At 33.4% G+C, this 19,860-nt stretch overlaps 1 protein-coding gene across 11 annotated transcripts in view; it reads right to left on the reverse strand.

Annotated features, from left to right (window-relative positions):
* PARD3 (par-3 family cell polarity regulator) overlaps window positions 1-19,860 on the reverse strand; it is a 756,723-nt gene that overhangs the window by 395,047 nt on the left and 341,816 nt on the right. For all 11 annotated transcript variants that reach the window (XM_044677679.1, XM_044677682.1, XM_044677677.1 and 8 more), the window contains exon 4: window positions 3,926-4,104. In XM_044677679.1, the coding sequence (XP_044533614.1) occupies window positions 3,926-4,104 (179 nt within the window). The remainder of the gene's footprint in view (window positions 1-3,925; window positions 4,105-19,860) is intronic.

Below are 19,860 nucleotides of genomic sequence, written 5' to 3' on the forward strand. Positions count from 1 at the left end.
AGAGAGAGAGAGAGAGAGAGAGAGAGAGAGAGAGAGAGAGAGAGAGAGAGAGAGAGAGAGAGAGAGAGAAACTTCCATAACTGGAATAAGTTGCTTTTAAAAGCCACTAAGAATTAAAATAACAAAAAGTGCCAGTGGAAATTAGAATAGGTTTTGAATAAATACTTTAAAAGTTGTGTCTTTTTTAAGGGTCACCCAAAATAATACATCTATAATATGAGTTTCTGCTTGTGGCAGAAGAATCAAAAGACTAATACTTCAAACTCAATGTTATGGGGGATAATATGGTATAAATGATAGTAGTCAAACTCCTAGATTAAAATGTAAGTAGGAAATGTTTAACAAAATATATAAAAATATAACATAGCCTAGATAATGTTAATATGTGGTTTTCTAAATTAATATGCAGGGTACAGGCATCCATTTCCATTTAAGTCTGATACCACTGAGGTAAAGGAAAAAAAGAGCCCTGGACTTTATGACCCTGTTTTAGATACCTCCCTCTACTACTTAGCATCTGGATAAGCTGGAATAAATCACTTTATTCTGGCTCAGTACCTCAGTAGTCAATGAGACAGTTGAATTGGATTACCTATAAGACCTCTCCCAAATCTAAATCCTTTGATCCTATTTCCCTTCCTAATTAATTTCAAAATAAAACACTATCAGTAAATTGCCAATTAGCTAAGAATTAATTTTGAAAACCTTTAATTGAAACATCCTCAAATTAAACCTGTTTCAAGCATTGAAATCACTTTGAAAAACATTTTTTTTAAAAGTCATGAATCAAGCTGCCTTTTTTCCCCACATTTCAGAACACAAACTAGGAGTTTTATAGTAATATGCCTTTTCAGTGAATTCTTTGAGGCTCAAACTCTAAGCTGTATGAATTTAATATAAATTATACCCCTTTATCCTTTTAGAAAGGAAAGTTTTGAAACATTCCTACCCTTTCACTGAGTGAGCATAAGAACTGTGGGAAGACACCATAAGCTTCCTGGTCCACTGGCATTCCAGAAAGTGTTCTCCTCTTATCCCCCATGACTCCTAGTGTTTAGAAGACTGGACTTTGATCCAAACTGATGACAGGTCTTTCCAGCCAGGGAGACATAGGAGTGACATCAATGGGATTATAAGTGAGGCAACTAGGGAAGTGGTAAGGTCTTTTCGGCTTTTGGTGTTTGGCCTAGGAACTTGGCTAGTGGGGCAGAACTCATGCAGGGTTTGGCTAGAAGTAGGCACAGCCCTTTTGACTTTCCCTGGCTTGACTCCTCTTGGCTGGTGAACAGAAACAGGAGGAAATGAGTGGCAAACCCAGATTAGCTCAAAAAGGATATGGGACTATGTACTTTTCGTTCTCTCCAACTCTAACTCTTACAACCTAATAAATAAATATAAATTCATAAATGATCTCTAGAGAATTTCAATTCTAAAAGAATAAAGTATACTGAAGAATTATGGCTTCTTTCCAATATTTCAAAAGTTCATAGATTAAGCTAAAACTATTTTAAACATGTAATTTCCAACATATTGAAATCTCTTAGTAGCACAGCTCAGTTCCTAATATTTATGAGTATTTACCTAGCCATGTGGGCAAATATGTCCTTTTCACATAGTAACCAATTAAAAAATTATTCATTCATTCATTGGACCAGGATCTGTGCTTTCATCCCTGTGCAAATTCTTTCCACCAATTAAGATCACAACCCCATCTGCATCTTTAGTTGCTAAGTGATGAAAACCACATGAATCTAAGAGAGATTGATTCGTACAGTCATATAACAAGTATGAGGGAGAATATTTGAAGTTTTGCCCTTTTTAAAACTTATTAGAATATTCTACTCCATAAACCACAAAAATTCTCTGACACTGAGCCTTCTCGAGGTAAAAATAAGTTACTGTGCTCGTTCTTCCAAATTCATCCCAGAAGTTTGCTTGGACTTATCTTTTGTCTTGAGTGAGATGTTGTGAACTTTTACAAAAAACTCAGTAACAGGTAAAAAACATACATTTTTTGCATTTATGCTCAGGAAAAATCTAATATCAAACAATCTTTTAGTACATAAATGTATATTTAATTTGGTGATTAAATAGATGCCATCTCGCTTGATACTATATAATAATTTTGTTGCTGTTATTGAGTCACTTCAGTTATGCCTAACTAGTCTTCATGACCTGATTTGAGGTTTACCTGGCAAAAATACTGGAGTAGTTTTCCCCTTCCTTCTCTAACTTGTTTTATAGATAAGAAAACCAAGGCAAACAGGGTAAAGTGATTTGTTCAGGGTCACACAGCCAGTAAGCTTCTTGAGGGAACTCAAGAAGAGGAGTCTTCCCAACTTCAGGGCCAGAATTCTACCCATTGACCCACCTAACTGCCCAATAATAAGAATAGTTAACATTGCTACATAGTGATTACTATGTGCCAGGCACTGTGCTAAATGCTTTAAAATTATCACCCCATTTGCTACCCATATTATCATCCTCATTTTACAGATGAGAAAATTGAGGCAAAGAGAGGTTAAGTGACTTGACAAGGATTGCACACTTAGAATGTCCCCACTTGGTACAAATATACTTAATTGACAAATGACCTGAGTTAAATTGGCTAATAAAACTAAAACAAGTGGACGTGAATAAAGATAATAAAACATCTTATATGCATTATGTCCTTTGTGCCTCACAACTCTTTGAGATATATAGTGCAGTCAATCACCACATTCTATTGAGGATAAAGGTGAATCAAAAGGAGGCTAAATGCCTTGTAGAAGGATAGCAGTTAATAAAACTAACATCTGAACTCTCATGCTCTGATTATACTAAAGCACATTTAAATTGCTACTGTTTCAGGCAAACCATGTGAAAATTGAACAGTTCCAGGGCTATCTTGATAACAAACTGTGTTCACAGGCTTTTTAGTTATAAAGAGACACAAGGTTTGCTTAGCAAGTAATAATAGTGCTCCTGGTCTGTTCCAAGAACTACCATGGATATGAGCAAACATCTGCTGACCCCATAAACGTGTGCTCTCTCCCTCTCGGCTCTTCAGCTAGGTGCTTCACGTCCTCTCCCCCAATATGAAACAAAAACCTTTAAAAAATACCTGAAAGTTCAAGTTTAAAAAGTGAAAGTGAAAGCAGAAGAACTGACTAAGAAGAAACTATTGCTCCTCTCCCTAGGTGGACCAACACAGCATCCCAGGTGATGAAACCTGGGAAAACAAGACCTCAGATAATGAGGTACAACTATCAATTCAAACTTCTGCTCCTCACACTTCAGACCGTACACAATCTGTTACCATTTTCCTTGTATTTTATGTCAAGTTCACTATATTCTAGGCCAGCTAACCCACTCTGTCCCCTGTTTTCTCTCTCCTGTATCCTAGTTCATACTGTTGTTTGAATATTCTTCCCTAACATTCTGTGCCTACTGAATTCATTTAAATTTCAACTCAAATAATATATCATCTATGAGGACACTATAGATCCTTTCTATCAACGATATTCTTTTTGCTTTCTTGATTTCACATGCTGTTGGTTATACAACTCTCATTATCTATAAAATAGGTCTTTACTCAACATAAGCTCCATGAGAACAGAAATTATGTCTTTGTTCAACTCTTTGTCTCTTCCAGACCCAATCTCTGTCCTCTGCACACAGTAGGCACTAAATAAATGTTAGTTGAATTTAATTGACATAACATTAAAGCAAAATATAATAATTACATAAAGTAGGATAACTATTTCAACTTACACCTAATTTTTTTTTAAATAGTGTGAAATAAAAGCTTTGGGGGGGGGGGAAGGGAGCTTGGGGAAAACACAGAAAAATAGGACTTATCCAAAGGTTAAAGCCAAAGATCAAATATGAATTTCCAAAAACAAACAAATACTTGATTGGCACAATAGAAATAGATGGTATTTACCTTCCTATCACGAGTATTGGGACTCCCAGAAGTGTTTTGCTTGAGGAAGCCAGCTGTTGTAGACCACCTCGTGGGGTTTTTCCGTGATGGCTCTTCAGAGGAAAAATTATTATCACTGACAGAGGTTGCAAGGCCAATTAATGCAGGGTCACTGCTTCGTCGTACATGTAAGGGCATATCTGAAAGCACAGAAATGTACATTGTCTTTTTAAAATGATACCAAAGTAAAGGTTTTCATAAAATTCATGAATAAAAATGTAAATACTAAAATGGCTCACTGAAGGGATGTGATACCATGGAGTCTTTCCTTGACTTGCTTATATCCTATGATTAAAGATGTCAAATTTCCTAGCTGTGTAAACTTGGGCAAATCACTTAACTCTTATTGCCTAGCCCTTGGTGCTCTTCTGCCTTGGAACTAGTACTCAGTATCAATTCCAAGACAGAAAGTAAAGGTTTTTTGTTTTTTTAATAAGTAAATAAACAAAGATAATTTTTCGTAACTATGAGATTCTTTCATATTCATTGAGTTTAACATATCACTATTTAAAAATCCAATATTTCTGGTGGCAAACAAGTAACCTCTAAAACTTTAAACCCGAAGTGTCTATAATTTCATCAATATATGGGTACCCTTCACCAGTGTAGACTACAACTTCTGTCACAACTATGTAGAAGACTGGTATGCTCAGCTATGCCCCCAAATCATTACTCTATGCAGAATATAGTGATGAAGCTCTGTGAAATTAAATATGTGGATCATCAGAATATAGATAGAAATCAATTGAATCACTGGTTTCATACTTAAAAATTGATAAAGTTTACTTCCTAGTAATGCCAAGTACATAAAGCATTAATAGCAATATATTGAAGCCATTAAATTAAAATTAAAAGTTTTAATTTAAAAAATAAAAAATGTAAATTAAAAATAATTTTAAAGCCATTTTCTGATTTCTAAACACAGTGAATTTTGGTTTTGCCATGAAGATTCAGTGCAAGAATTCTAAAAAATGAGTACTCTCTGCTGAAACTACAAAATCTCTCTAAAAATAATTAGACAATTTATACATATTTAAGTCATATAGGTAAGCATCCTGCTCAAAACTCAGTTTCGTTTCAAAGTATGAGATTTTAATGTTCTGTCACTTCAATAGTATCTGGCTCTTCATGACCCTGTCGGGGTTGTCCTTGGCAAAGATAGTAGAATGGTTTGCCATTTCTTTCTCCAGGTCATTTTATAGATAAGTTATTGAGGCAAACAGGATTAAATTGTCCAGGGTCACACAGCTAGTAAGTGCCTGAGGCCAGGTTTGAATTCAGATCTTCTTGACTCCAGATCTTGTGCTCCTCTATCCATTGCACCAACTGCTCGAATTATGAGAAGTAATCACCTAACCTAGGAGTTAAACTAACATAACCACAAAAAAAGTTCCTGGAAGAAAACTTGGTAACATAAATTAACAAATCAATAGCCCATGTGTGTATGCTATTTACATGGGTACTATTAATAAAATAGAAATTTATATTGTTTTTGTCAATATATGAGTGAACATGTATAGCAGCCATCACATTAAATTAAATTTTAAATAAATTGACATCAAATTAAATGTTAATCATACCTGGAATATGTGCAAATAAAATATTCTATATTACAACTTGTTTTTGGAAATATAGCCAAACCAATTCAGAAGAACCTGAATTATCTCCTATAACCGGACTATAATCAAAGCTACTTAGAGAAAACCCAATGAGATAAGAATAAGGAAAAAAGGAAAGATTACCCAAAAACATCAACCTGTAAGAAATCCAAATTACATTTAAAAAGAATACACACAAATTTATATCTTAATATAGATACATCCCATTTATAAAGTATTAGCTTTAGAGAAAATTAAAGATTCAGTTTGGCATGCATAATGGATTTTTTTTTTCCCTTTTCCTCACTAAAAGCTTAGGGAAAAGCTTAATAAACAGCCTTCACATATCACTAAACTCAGCTCATTTGGGGCTCTTCAAAGGAAATGAGTTCTACAAATGTAAATTATTATCCTGGGTTGTTTTTTCCTTGTTTGTTTAAATGGGATAATTGTATTAATTATGCTTTAAGAATCATAGGATAGCAGAGTTGAAAGAGATTCTATCACGCTAAATATTTCAAGGCAGAAGTAAGTTTGACTTTAAATACTTAGTAAAAATGAAATGCCACAAAAGATAAATTAATCCCTCTATAATGGTATAATAAGTTGGTCTAACTGAAACTCACAAATGAAAATGCAGAAGTGCATTTGTGAGCAAGCACAATACTGACATATTATTGTATCTTTGTTTTCATATTAGAGGGTCTTTGAGAACTCTACTGTGAAGCCAAAGAATAGAGAATAAAGCACCTCATCTTCTAGACAGAGTAAGCTTAACAAACAGAAGCCTGGTCAGACCCCTGGAGATATAAATAACAAAGGACACAGCTGTACCCATCAGCAGCAGTAGCCACAGAGCATAATAAAGTGACCATATTAATACAGAATTTCAGCCTCAGGACAAATTCAAACAGGACGAATGATTCACTTGGATTTGCTTTCCCACAAGTGGGTACAGAATAAGCAGTGTAGCTTGGGAAACAATTTTTCAGCTTCCTAACAGAAGATACAGCCTACCTAATTCTGAGTTACTTAATGCCAGGCATCAGTACTTACACAGACTACACATGACTGTAATTTCCAAAACAACGAAGCCTACTGGTTTTCTCACCATTAGAGTCACACAAGTGAAAGAACCTACTCTGGTTCATTATTAACCCTAAAATTATTTGGCATATACCAATGATCTGTTGAGTGACGCTTGAAGTATTTTCAAAATAAAATAAACTTGAAAAAGTAAACAGTTTTAGTACAAATGCTCAGTGTGAACTCATTATATGCAATGTAGTGTACTAAATGCAAGGGAATATGGAGGACTAGGCTCAAAATTGGCCACAAGAAGAGCTGAAGAATACATACCCGGAGAAGGGAATAAACTTGTTTGGTACTGATTCAGAAGGCAGAATCGAGGCAGTTAGTAAAAGTTATAAAGAAACAATTTTAAAATTCATGTCAATAAAAACTGTTTAATAGTTAGAGCTGTTCACAAGTAGAATACCCTCAGGGGTAACTAAGTAGGATATTGAAGAGAATGCCAGGCCTGGGTTCAAATCTGGCCTCAGATACTTGCTGGGCAAATCATTTAACCACATATGCCTAAGCCCTGGCTACTCTTCTATCTTAGAATTAATACTAAGAAGTTATGGGTTTTAAAAACTGACTAAAGAGGTAGTGAGTGGCTCCCCCACTCTGTGGATTTCAATCAAATATAGATAACTACTTGTCTGGTATTTTAGAGTGGAGATTCATTTTAGATAGTAGATTGAATTTCTGTGACCACTGAGGTCACTTTCAACACTCTTTTAGTAGTCTCACCCTCAGATTAGAGGACTAGCAGGTAGAGCAGCAATAAACACTACCCAAAGCCTTCCTTTAAAAAGGGGTTCAAATTTACTGAACTTTATGGGTAACTCAATTTTCCATTAGCAGCTTTATTTGATTTTGTCTCCACAGCATTTAGCATAGTACCTGGCACACAGTAGTTCTTTAATAAATGTTAACTGAAATGAATTGAATTGAAAAAAATTCAAAATTCCGTGATTTCATGAATTGGCTGCAAGGTCCCAAAGGAAGTAAGGATGCAAGGCAATATGTGAACTCAGGTTAGTTCTAACTGACTGACTCGACAGTGAGTATTATGTTCTAATACAATGCCAATAACTCAGAACTTAGTTTTAGTTAATAAAAAAGCATTTCAAAATCATTAAGACTTGCCACTACTATCTAATGGGCACTCAGGACAGCATAAGATCAATGAGCACAGGCTCCTGGCATATCTCAGGTTAGGGACTACTATTAATTTCTTGACCTTATCTACAAAATGAATCATGAGGCACAAATGCGCTTGACATACGGCCCAGATCACTTCTCCAGTCTAACAAAATGTTACAAAAATGAAGCCATTTCTGTACCAGAATAAGATTGATGTAGAACTTCTCACCATTGTATAAATCATCAATCTACTATTGCCAAAGAACTGCAAGTAAAAGGTATTTATGTCATAGTAGTCTTATGTCCTCTATAATAATTAAAAATGACTTCTAATTTAAAGCAATCTGAACATTAGAAGAGCAAATGCTTCTCTCTAATTTTAGCAAAAGAAGTGGATTTAAAAACATGCACTAATTGAATATTCTTAACAAGAATCTTTTGGTTTATTTAATATATAGATCTCCAAAGTATGTCCCTTGAAATATTAAAACAAAATACAAAGAAAAGAATGTTCAATAATTAAACCTCTGGATGAAGCACACATGGGACTAGAGCAATGTCACTGAATCCAGGATGACAGCTGACGGTGTTTGATGTCTGTAGTTACTTTGAAGAGTAGATAAAACAGCAATAAACCCTAATCACAAGACTTCAAATTCTCTGTGGCACTAATGTACTGTAAATATTGATTTGCCTCTGCAGGTAAGGTGCCTGTTAAATAAGTTGTAGAATAAATTAGAAAAAGAATTAAATAACAGATATTCACATTTTGACTGTTAAACAGCCCAAATCTGCTCACTCACAAATTTATGACTGCAATTAGAACTTTTCATATATTTAATATTTATTTATTATTGAATATTCAAAGCAATGAACATTTTAGCATGAGAGGTGTCCAGTATATCAGAATCTCTAATGACAACTTCGTTTTGTTTCTTTGTTATCTTTATAAAGATAGAGTTAAACATAGGGAAACATACTTCGAAACATATAATAACATTGGTTCTTATTACACATAATAGTTTGGGCAAGTGCTAATTTCTTCTGGGTCAGAATTCCTGGGTCTAGTTCTACATCATATGATAAATAGCTATAGGAGACATTGGGAATCAGTTGGCTACTGTAGGTCTATTTTCTCTTCTGTTTAAGGAAGAGTTTATATCGAGTGGTCTCAAATTCCACCCATTTCTAATATTTGTGGTTTGTTCAATCATATATTCCTAACTCCAATAGACATGTGAATTCATCAAGGTAGACATAGCCTCCAAACATAAAGATAAAGCCCATGTCCAGCATAAGTTCCCATTAGTGGTTATGAAGATTATTAGGAGCCTTTCCCCCATTCTCTTGACATCTCAAGAGTATTCATGGAGCAAACAAGCTCTCCACTGGCTGTCACTTCTGTGAGATCATCTTTTTTTTGCATTATCTTTCCCACTCTTTTATATAATTAATATATTACATGTTGCTCACCTACTGCTACCATCTTCCTCTCAATTACCCTCTAGGTGGTTCTCAACTTCAGTGTTTGCCCAAGATTGAACAGTTTCATGATTCAAAGGCATACAACATTACCAGAATCAGAGTGCTATTAAAAAGATGGAACTTCTTTTCATGGAGAAACAAGATTCATTAAAAGAACTTTGGCACTTTCCTAAGATATCTATCCACTTTCTTAATTTAAAATGTTGGATTCAATGTACTCTCTATTTACATTGGTTGCTCAATATAGATACACTAGCAAGAAGAGCTCTTCAGTCTATCTGACTCACTATACAAAGAAGCCCATGTAGAAGGCATTTTTTCCCCCATACACTTTTTTTTTTCAGATTTTCATATCTTCATAGTTCACTGGTTTAAATTTCATCACCCAAAAGAAGAAGTGTTACTAAAACCATTCCTTAGGAAAGAATCAATACCATTGACTAAGCAAAAGCAGTAGTAGTAACAGTAGCAGTAGCAGTGTAGTGGTGGTGGTGGTGGTGGTGGTGGTGGTGGTTGTAGTAGTAGTAGTAGCAGCAGCAACAATAGCAGCAACAATTAATAATAAATAGCAAGCATCCATATAGTAAATAGCACTTTACAATTAATGTCATTTTATCCTCACAACAATCCAGGGAAGAAAGCATTATTACAATCCTAATTCTATAGATGAGGAAACTGACAAAGATGGAGGTTAACTGACTTGCCCAGGGCCACGCAGCTAGTAAGAGTCTGAGGTTAAATTTGAATACAGATATTCATGACTTCCTACCCAAATCAGTCTTGCTTCCTCAATTCTCTGATTTCACCAAAAACCAGGGTAGCCCCATGCCTCCCATTTTTAGCACTGTTTATTCTCTGGTGATGAATGGGCATAGAGTAGCAATATAAAGAATGTGAGTTGGTTTTTTCCACTGAGGTTGAGGGTCTGACAAAATAACAAAAGTCTTGGCCATCAGAGGGTCCCAACAACTTTCATTTTTACAAAAAACTTTGCTTTATTGTTTTTCTATCTGTTTTTAGTTCATTGTAGTCAAGTCAATCTTGTTTCTTCTTATTGTTGTAGGGAACTGCACCAAATCCCTCAAATGTTATATACTTCATTCTATTGTACTATAATTAAAATATTTTAAGCTATCAACCTCAACCTCAACATTACGATTTATTTTCATGCATATGCAATGCTTCCTGATCATACTGAGGATATCCCAGGTGCTTATTAAATCACCTTTAATCTTTGTCTTCAAAAGTATATTAGGGATTGAAGCCTGTTTCTGGAATAGTGCCAGTCTAGCACTTCATAGCCATTTTCTTTTCCTACAGCTCTGGTATTTAATGGGTACTCTATTCCTTTACAAAACGAAGTGCCGGTTCAGTAAGCTCATTAGCTAATTCCCCCAAGAAGCTAAGAAGCACATTACCCAGGCCCCCTAATTTGCATATATTTAATTTTATAATTATTACTTTATCTGCTTAATCATCAACAACTATACTACTTTATACAGAGATAGCTTTCATTATCTTTTAGATATTAATACTTTTCTTTAATTCCCTTTGTTGACATCAAGACAAATTTCATTTTCCTTTTTATTTGCTAAATAATATTGCCTTCCTTGTCTTTTTTAGCGGATGAGGTCTATAAATTGCTCTTTAAGTAAAAGGATGTTAGTGTAATGTTTTATTCCTCAAGACAAATATGTTTCTTCTACTAACCCCTACAGCCTGTCTGTACAGTTTTAAGGGACTAGAGGGGAGACTCCAAAACATCTCACTAACCACCTCTCATCCTTTGTTTTTCTCTTTTTCATTTGAATTCCTGAACAGAGCACATTGCATATGTTGTCTATTAATAAACATTATTTGGTGGCAGGTGTTTACACCTTACGCTTTGTTATCTCAAATCATAAAAACAGAAGGTTGTTTCAATATTTTCTTCATCTTCTAGATATAGAAAAATTAGTTCATCATCACTGGATTTCATTATTTCTTCCCACTAATCCATGAAATAGTAAGTCTGCAAATTATTTCTCTGTTTCCCTATAATAGCATCCCAGTGTTATCATGCTGACAAATCGGGTACTTTTAGAAGGTGATGCCAAAATCAAAAAGAAAAAGGATGACTAAACCACATATGAGAATCCCTGCAGGTCCCATGTGGACTTAGAAAAACACATATTAGCATTATCTATGTTCTATTGTATTTTTATTTCCTTAAATATTTCTCAGTTCCGTTTTAATCTGGTTGGGCAAGGCATGGAGGGCTGTATGATGAAATGTAGCCAGTACATGTATTTGATACCTCAGCATACAAACATGGTTGATGGAGCACATGTAGCTTACATATGAAGAGAATGGCTACTATGAGTCAAGAACAAGTCTGGGAATGTGAGATTTTTTTTAAAAAATTAAACTATCATGGACTATGATGGGTCTTTATGGTTGTTTCAATAAAACAAATGAAAAGCACAATTTAATCTATAATTCAGATTAATTACTGTTTAAAGCAAAAACAATTAGGTCCATTGGGATCCACTTAGAAATAATTTTTTTTTCTAATAGCGCTAATCTGAAATGTGTTTAAACTGACTGGTTTTATTAAAATCTCATTTATCTTCACTTTGACATAGGATTGAAATATAAACTTCTCATGCACAGAATTCAGTACAATGCATTTTTTAAAAGTTTATAACTTCCTTAAGATAAAGTACTTATTAGATCAGAGACATCATTAAAATAATTCATTATTCCCATACTTTCAAAATCAGTATTAGATAGACTTTTCTCAATCTAATTTTTGAAACTTTCCAGTGTCAGATCTAGAACTGGTTATTTATGAAGATAATTATTCATTTTATTCAGCAAGACAGTCACATCAGTCACTAAAGAAAAAAAAAAGAAATCTGAGTTTGAAGTGATAAGAGCCGAATTGAAATCCCAGCTCTGAGCTCTGTCATTGCCTGTATCACTAGACAAACCATTGCCCCTTTCTGGCTTTTAGTTTTTGCCTCTGTAAAATGAAAGAGATTGTCCTAGATAATATCTAATGTCCTCTCCAGAGGAGATCACAAAGATTTTCTTTTTCTTAAGATATTTGCTTTCTTCATTGCTTGGCGGAGAGAGGCACTTTGGGCATGCTAAAGGAAGTCTGTGACTTTTCAGAAGAAAAAAATATATATTTATTTTGAAATAATGTTGCCCTCATTGCAGGTATTCTCTATGGAACTATACTTAGCAGGCATCCTTAGCCAAACAATACTTCTTTAAGTGCAAAATATACTGTACTTTGGCAGGGGAAAGAAGGTTAGGAGTTTTTGTTGGGTCTCTGGCATGAGGACCTCAACTTAAGATTCAATAATTTGTCTTTTAACTTAGAATCTAGGGAAAGTATTGCGCATCTGAAATGAAACTTGAACCAATATCTTCTTCATTCCAGCTCTTTGATCCATTTGGTCAGGTTGACTCTGAAATGACAAAATCTATTTCCTGAGGATGAGAAGAAGGTTCCTTTAGCACTGCTAAAATATTCCCTATCTTTAAGAAACACTTGCACAATCCTACAGTTAAGAACTTTATCCATAACTCTGACAGCCTGACAACGAAGCAAATAAAATCCAACCCAATTGCTGTTTCCTAGGTAACAAGCATAGCCAAATCCAGAAGAACAAAAACAAAAACAAGTATTGCAGCATTTTCAGTGGGCTTCCAAATGCATTTTAATTGGCAAAATGTCAGAAACCTAACAATATAGAAAGTCATTGTAATGAAAATGGTCCAGAGTCAGATGTCATTTTTATGAGTGCAAATGAGGTATAGACAGATATAAAAGTGAAATTCACCCTGCTCCACTTTGGAATAAGCAGGGAAAGTAATATAATCAATATCATTCATCACAGGGAAAAAAAATCTCTCTCTCAAGAATTGGTCTTATCTCTACATTCATCTTTGGAGGTGGGAGGGAGGGTTTAATAACATTTTTTGAGCAGAAATAAGGAACAAGTGTGAGAGCTTCATAAGTTGATCAGTACCTATGTCTAGGGAAACAAGTAGATTCTCATACATGTTAATTAAAATGAAGAGCTAGCCTTGAGACATGATGTCATTATACAAATCTTTGTCCACTAAGAGAAATTTAGACAAGTCAACTCTTTTCGCAGGGGCCCAGGCACTTCATCTATAAAATGAGTAGAAAGGATGTAACATTAGTTTACATCTCAAACAGTCTATAATAAGAGTGGGAATGAGGTTGAGAGGGGAGTTATTTTTCCATAAGCACTGCTTTTTGCTTTTTTAATTTTTTCCCAGCAGTTAAACAATGGTAGTTAACCTTGAGGAAGAAATAAAGGAAATATACTAATAAATGACTCTCACAACGTTTAAAATTGACCCTTGCCTTTGGAACTCTGCTGGCATTTGCTCTTATTTCTGTGGCAATAACAGTAAATTGGATTAATAGATACATGAAAATGATCATTTTAGATAGAGAGGAGGATAGAATATTACACCTGGAGTCAGGAAGGTCTGCATTCAAATCCTAATAATCAAGCAATAGCCATAGGACCATGTACACACCACATAACCCCTATGAACCTCAGGTGAAGACATTATTGAAATAGAAATAAAAATAACACAAACCTCTACCTGAAGAGGTGGTAGTAAGAATCCAATGTGACAGTATGTAAAAATATTTGTAAACTTACAAGTTCTAAATAAAGTTTGGCTATTTTATCACTATTATGTTTCTAAAATCGTATGAGGAAAACCGCTCTTCTTTCCTCTCTATTCAACAAGCAGACAATCCATACAAGCTATGTGATCTTCCTATTACCTATTCTCCTCTACCAATTGAGGAAAATGAAAATAATGAAAATTACATGAATGTGAAAACCTTATACCAAAGAAAATTTTACTTCTCATACATAATTTCATTCATTCAACATTTATATGAAGCAAGAAGATATTACTACTTTCTTCACAGAGTACATCCCCTGCAATTGAACTTCATTAAATAAATCTTCACCACTCTGTGTATTAATTGCACTTCTAAAATGGGGCTAATTGGGTATCTACTTGCATTTGCACGCACTTTCATATTTTTCAACATATGTGCTCTCATACAAAAGCTAGGAAAGAAGCAGCCATGAATGACTATAGAAGCAGGTTGGAGAAGGGTAAGGTTGTAATTAACCATGAAAAGAAGACTGACTCCCCAAGAGTGTTGGCGCATATGCTAGTATGACATTTTTAGAAATTAATTGGGGATTCATTTAAATATGCTTTCCTCTTCACTTTTATAGTTCTTTGTAACCATGTATTTATCACCTGAGGGGGGGGCTATATTTAGATAGTAATATATTCTTTAAAGTAATATTCTTTAAATGTAAGCTCTTAAGTTAAAGCAACATTCTATGGGTTCAACAATATTACTTAATAATGACAACAAAGATAAAAAAAAGAACAGAACTGATATTCAATACCATTTTATTATAAATAAAGGAGTACTGCTCACAGCATCTAAAAGGGAAATTTTAGGGAAATCATCTTAATTTAAGTAGTGAAGAAATTTGTATATCAGAAGCAACATGGCATAATGTAGTAGTGCTGGCTTAGCATCTTCAAGAAATGAGTTCAAGTTCTGTTTCAATTGCTCAAAAACTATATTTGTTACTTATTTCTTAAAGAATCTCTTTTTTATTCCTTCTCTGGTATTCTAAGAATACATATTTTTACTTATTTATTTTCCTAGGTTTTATGTTGAAATGTCGAAGCATATTTGTTCCCCTACACACACACACACACACACACACACACACACACACACACACACACTGATACTACAAACCTAGTATAACATTTTATTGCTTATTATAAAAATCATATTTTGTCCTGAATTAGTATCCTATGAATGGATCTGAAATAACTAAATATCAAAGAATCAAAGGAGTGTTGGGGATATATAAAGCTCCTTCACCAGCAGAGCCAATGGTCATCTCTAATTAACTTAATATTCTGCCATGAACTTCAATTATTTAATCTAATTAAGAAAATAAAAGAAATAGAGGCATAAAAAATACAATAGGCAGGGACATAAAGACAGTTAAAAAAGAAGATATTAAATGAGAGAAGTTTCCAGAGAAAAAGCAAAATTCAGAAATGAAGGAGACAGAGACAATGAGAGACAGGAAAAAAATATTTTTATTATGCAATAATGACCTATGGATTTTCCTAAAACATATAAATTCAAATCATACAAATTCTACCAGAATGTTGACACTCTAAGTATGTATACATCAAAAGAGAAAGGCAAAAATAAGGACTACCAGACTGAATTAAAACTTGTTAAAATCTGATGAAATTGAAATAGATGTGCAGAAATCAGGCACATGCTTTCAAATGGGGTCAATTTGTTGATCTGTTGTGACAAAGATAGGGATTTGTTTTTACTTTTTTGGGATGGGAAAATAGATTCAGGATGATGTTGATCACACTAAAATTTGTTTTTAAAATGAAAGAAAAGAACTTCAATGAGACATTTTTAAGACAAATGAAAGAGAAGAAAAGAAACTTGACAAAGGAAAACAGACATGTAGGACAGTGCTACAGAATTACTATATGAAATTTTACACCTTTAAAAAATATCCAATCTATGCCTAAAAGACATTCACAGTATTATACATAACTCTCTTTTTCTCTCTACAATGGTTCATGTTTGTTGACATTGGTCAAGAGCATAAAAAGAAAAAAGAAAGGAAAAAGAAATATCCTTCTATGCATATTTACTCAATCCTTGCTAACCACTGACATCAACACATTCTGTAGAGTATAAATTTTGAGCTCAAAGTTCACCAAAGGGGCAAATATCAAACAAAGAACCTAACAGCTGAGATAGTCAACTTTTCCTACCAAATGTGAACTAACCATATTACTAAAAATTACTTTTTTGTCCCAAGAAAATGCACCACTTGATTATTCCCTTCTGAGTCTTTATATACATATATTGAAAATGGAACAAGACAGCTTGGAAGCTCAGAAAACCACAAAACTGAGGTTCCCTTGAGCCAAACCACATCTGCCTATCATAGCCTTCTGTCAACTGTCAAATAGGATCTCAGCTCCTAGAGGATCCCTCTGGCTACTCAAGACAGTCTCCTTTTGACACTTCATCAGTGTCTTATTTACTAAAAGCTGAGAATTAACATGGGGAAATAATGGGGAGGGGCAAAAACTAGATAATAAGTAGAGATAACTGAAAGCAGAAGAGATTGCATCAGTAACTATTGAATTCTTCATCATTAGAGTTCTATCTAGGAAAGAATAGATAACCAAGTGGTGGGTATGTTACAGAGATGCATTATTTAGTCTTAGAATAGATGGTCTTAGAGGTACCTTCCAAACTTTTGATTATCTAGTTATAGTCAGTGACAAGAATTTATTATTTACTTACTATCTGTCAGGCACTATACTAAGTACTGGGAATGAAAAAAAAAATACAGTGGTTTTGATTGAATGAAAACTAACATTTCATTTCCAAAGACAGTACTCTGCCATGAACTTCAATTAATTAAATCTAGTTAGGAAAATTAGCAAAATAGAGATATAAAGAAAGACACAATAGGTAAAAACAGAGGCATAAAGGTAGTTACAAAAAAAAAGATCATCAAAAAGAAAAGTTTTCAGAGAAAAAGAAAAAGAGATGAAAAAGGAGACAGAGATAATGAGAAAGAGACAGAAAAAAAGATCTTTATTTTGCAATAATCATCTGAAAATGAAAAGCTGAATAACTAATTGGAACAGATGATATGGTTACCGTTCTTTGCATTGCTATTATTATATTGGTGGTGGTGATGGTGGTAGGAGCAGTAGCAAGAGGAATAGTAGTAGCAGTAGCAGTACTAATTAGTAGTAGTAGTTGTCTTCCTCATAGTCATAGTAGTAGTGTCAGTTTACTTTTGAAGTAAATTTTTAAATTTTTCTAAATGCTCACATATTATTTTATTTTGATCACCAGCTAAGTAAACTTGGTGTTATTATCTCCATTTTACAAATTAGGAAACTGAGCAAAAGAGAGTAGCAGATTCAGGTTTTGAGCCCAACTTTTCCGACATCTAATTCGGTAGCTTTTTCTTTTGCATCACTAACTTTCCCACACTAGAAAATATTCTTTCATTGAGTTGATATGATTGAAGAAGACAAATTCTTTAACCTTCACTTTTAAAGAGTTTATGATTATTTAGAATAAAAAAAGAATTCTCTAATTAATAATCATGGGCACAATAACACTGTGATAGACTATATATTCAAAGAGACAACTCAACAATGTCAAATGGCTTATTGCTGAAAAGGATTATTCATCATATTATATGCTTATGCATGAATACTAATGAAATATATAAAACATATATTGATATGAAAAGGAATTCTTTATATCACAGTGCAAATGCTATTTCTTAAGTCTAAAACCATTCAAGTTATTTATAAGTCATTTAAATTTACTAAACTAGCTAGGACACATCTCCTTAAATACTATTTTAAAATACTAAATCACTTTTAAGATACAACATGAAATAAAAAGTCATAATTTGTAAGTTTAACTAGGTTTGCAGTTCTATTTAATTCCATAAGGCGTAACTTCCAAAGCAAAATCACAACTATCACTGATAATTAATATTTCTAACATTGTTCAGAAAGAAGAAAATTAATCATATATCTAGTTATAATCATATTACTAGATCAAATGGTTGCATTCTTCTTAACACATGGGGACAAACAGCATCAAAAACTACATAAGTATGTATGTACATACATACAGAAATATCATCTTCAAATTTTACAAAGTGTTTTTCACCCTAATGATTCTATAATGTAGACCAGTTCTTGTAAAAAAGAATAAGAGAAAAGGAATATTTTGGAAATACAGTCTGATAATCTGCAGTAGAAATTCTCAAAATAATCATACCCTTTGATTAAATAATATCATTGTTGACAATACATCATGGTAATGCTATCAAAAACAAAACAAAAAGAAGCATGTATTCATAGATTTTTTGATAGCAGCATTATTTGTAAAGGAAAAATGGAAACAACATAAGTTTTTAATAATAAGGGTATGGTTAAATAGATTCTGGTACATTATTGTAACAGAATTCCATATTATAATTAAGATAATCGAACATAAATGAATATAGAAAGACCTAAAAGAAATAATGCTAACCCAAAAAAATGGAAGCCAGAAGAAATGAAGTGAATGAGAAAGAATAGACAAATAATGGTGATGGAGAGCATGAGAAGTTATGATTTCTGACACATTGAAATTTTATAAATGTAAGTAGCTATAGTATAAGCTTAATTGAGTTTATTGATGATTAAGCTTATAATGAATCATTCAAAATATTTATTAAGAGATGTGATGATGAAATAATGGATAAATATTTTAGAGAAGAAAAAAAGGCTATGGCATTAACCAAAATTACAAAGAAACTACAGCAGGATCTTAAAAGAAAGAATTCTCTGCCAATCAATCCCACCATAAAAATTTTTTTCACAAAATAATTTGACACTTATCAGATTAAAACTTGACTGGCAGAAAAAATCTTAAAGCTTTAAACTCAGTGAGCATAACTGAAAAATGGCAATTAAAAGCAAAATACAAAACAAAACACACAAGATTACAAATAATGCAACATAAAAGTTCATATAAAAAATAGTAGTAAATTTAATTTAATGTAATTCTTTAAAGACAAATGTAAAAACCTAGTAAATAAAGAAACCAAGAAATAAATGACTGAATATTTAAGTATTTACTATGCTCAAAGCACTGTGCTAAGCACAAGGAAAGATACAAATAAAAAAACCAAAGTCTGTGTTCTCAAGATACAACTCAACTATTCTATTAAAGGAAGACATATAAACACTATACTTAAGTTTTAACAATGTGTTGGATAAAGGCTGAAACAATATCTTTATGAATATAAGGAAGAAGGTAAATATTTTTCAATGAGATCTTTGAGAATAGAACAAGAATCTTTAAGGGAGGCAGGGCAGTACAATGAAAAAAGCACTAAGTCTAAAGAGAGGAAATCTTGGGTCAAATCTTGATTCAACCACTTTACTCTTTTTGTGACCTTAGAGAAGTCACTTCAGACCTCATTTACCTCAAGTGTAAAATGTTAGGATCATACAAGATGATATCTAAGTTCTCTTAAGCCTTAAATCTCTAGTATCCTGGGGGCAGCTAAGTGGCTCAGTGGATAAGGAGCTAGGCTTTAGGAAGATGGAAAGTCTTAGGCTCAAATTTGGTTTCACAGATTTCCTAGTTGTGTGACTCTGGGCAAATCACTTAACACTCATTGACTAGCCATTTTACTTCTCTACTGCCTTGGAACCAATAGATCGCATTGATTCTAAGATGAAAGGTATGGGTTAAAAAAAATCTCTATCATCTTAAATTTCAAGGAAGAAAATTTTTGCTCAATAAAGGGAGAAGCTTCAACAATTAGATCTAAAAATAGTGAACCCACTTCTTCATAGGCAGTCTATTCCCTCTCTGGAGTTGTTTAATCTGGGTGGCCATATGTTGGAAATGTTATGGAAGGGAATGCTAATATTGGT

The sequence above is a fragment of the Gracilinanus agilis genome, chromosome 5 (genome assembly GCF_016433145.1).
Source record: "Gracilinanus agilis isolate LMUSP501 chromosome 5, AgileGrace, whole genome shotgun sequence".
Lineage (NCBI taxonomy): Eukaryota > Metazoa > Chordata > Mammalia > Didelphimorphia > Didelphidae > Gracilinanus > Gracilinanus agilis.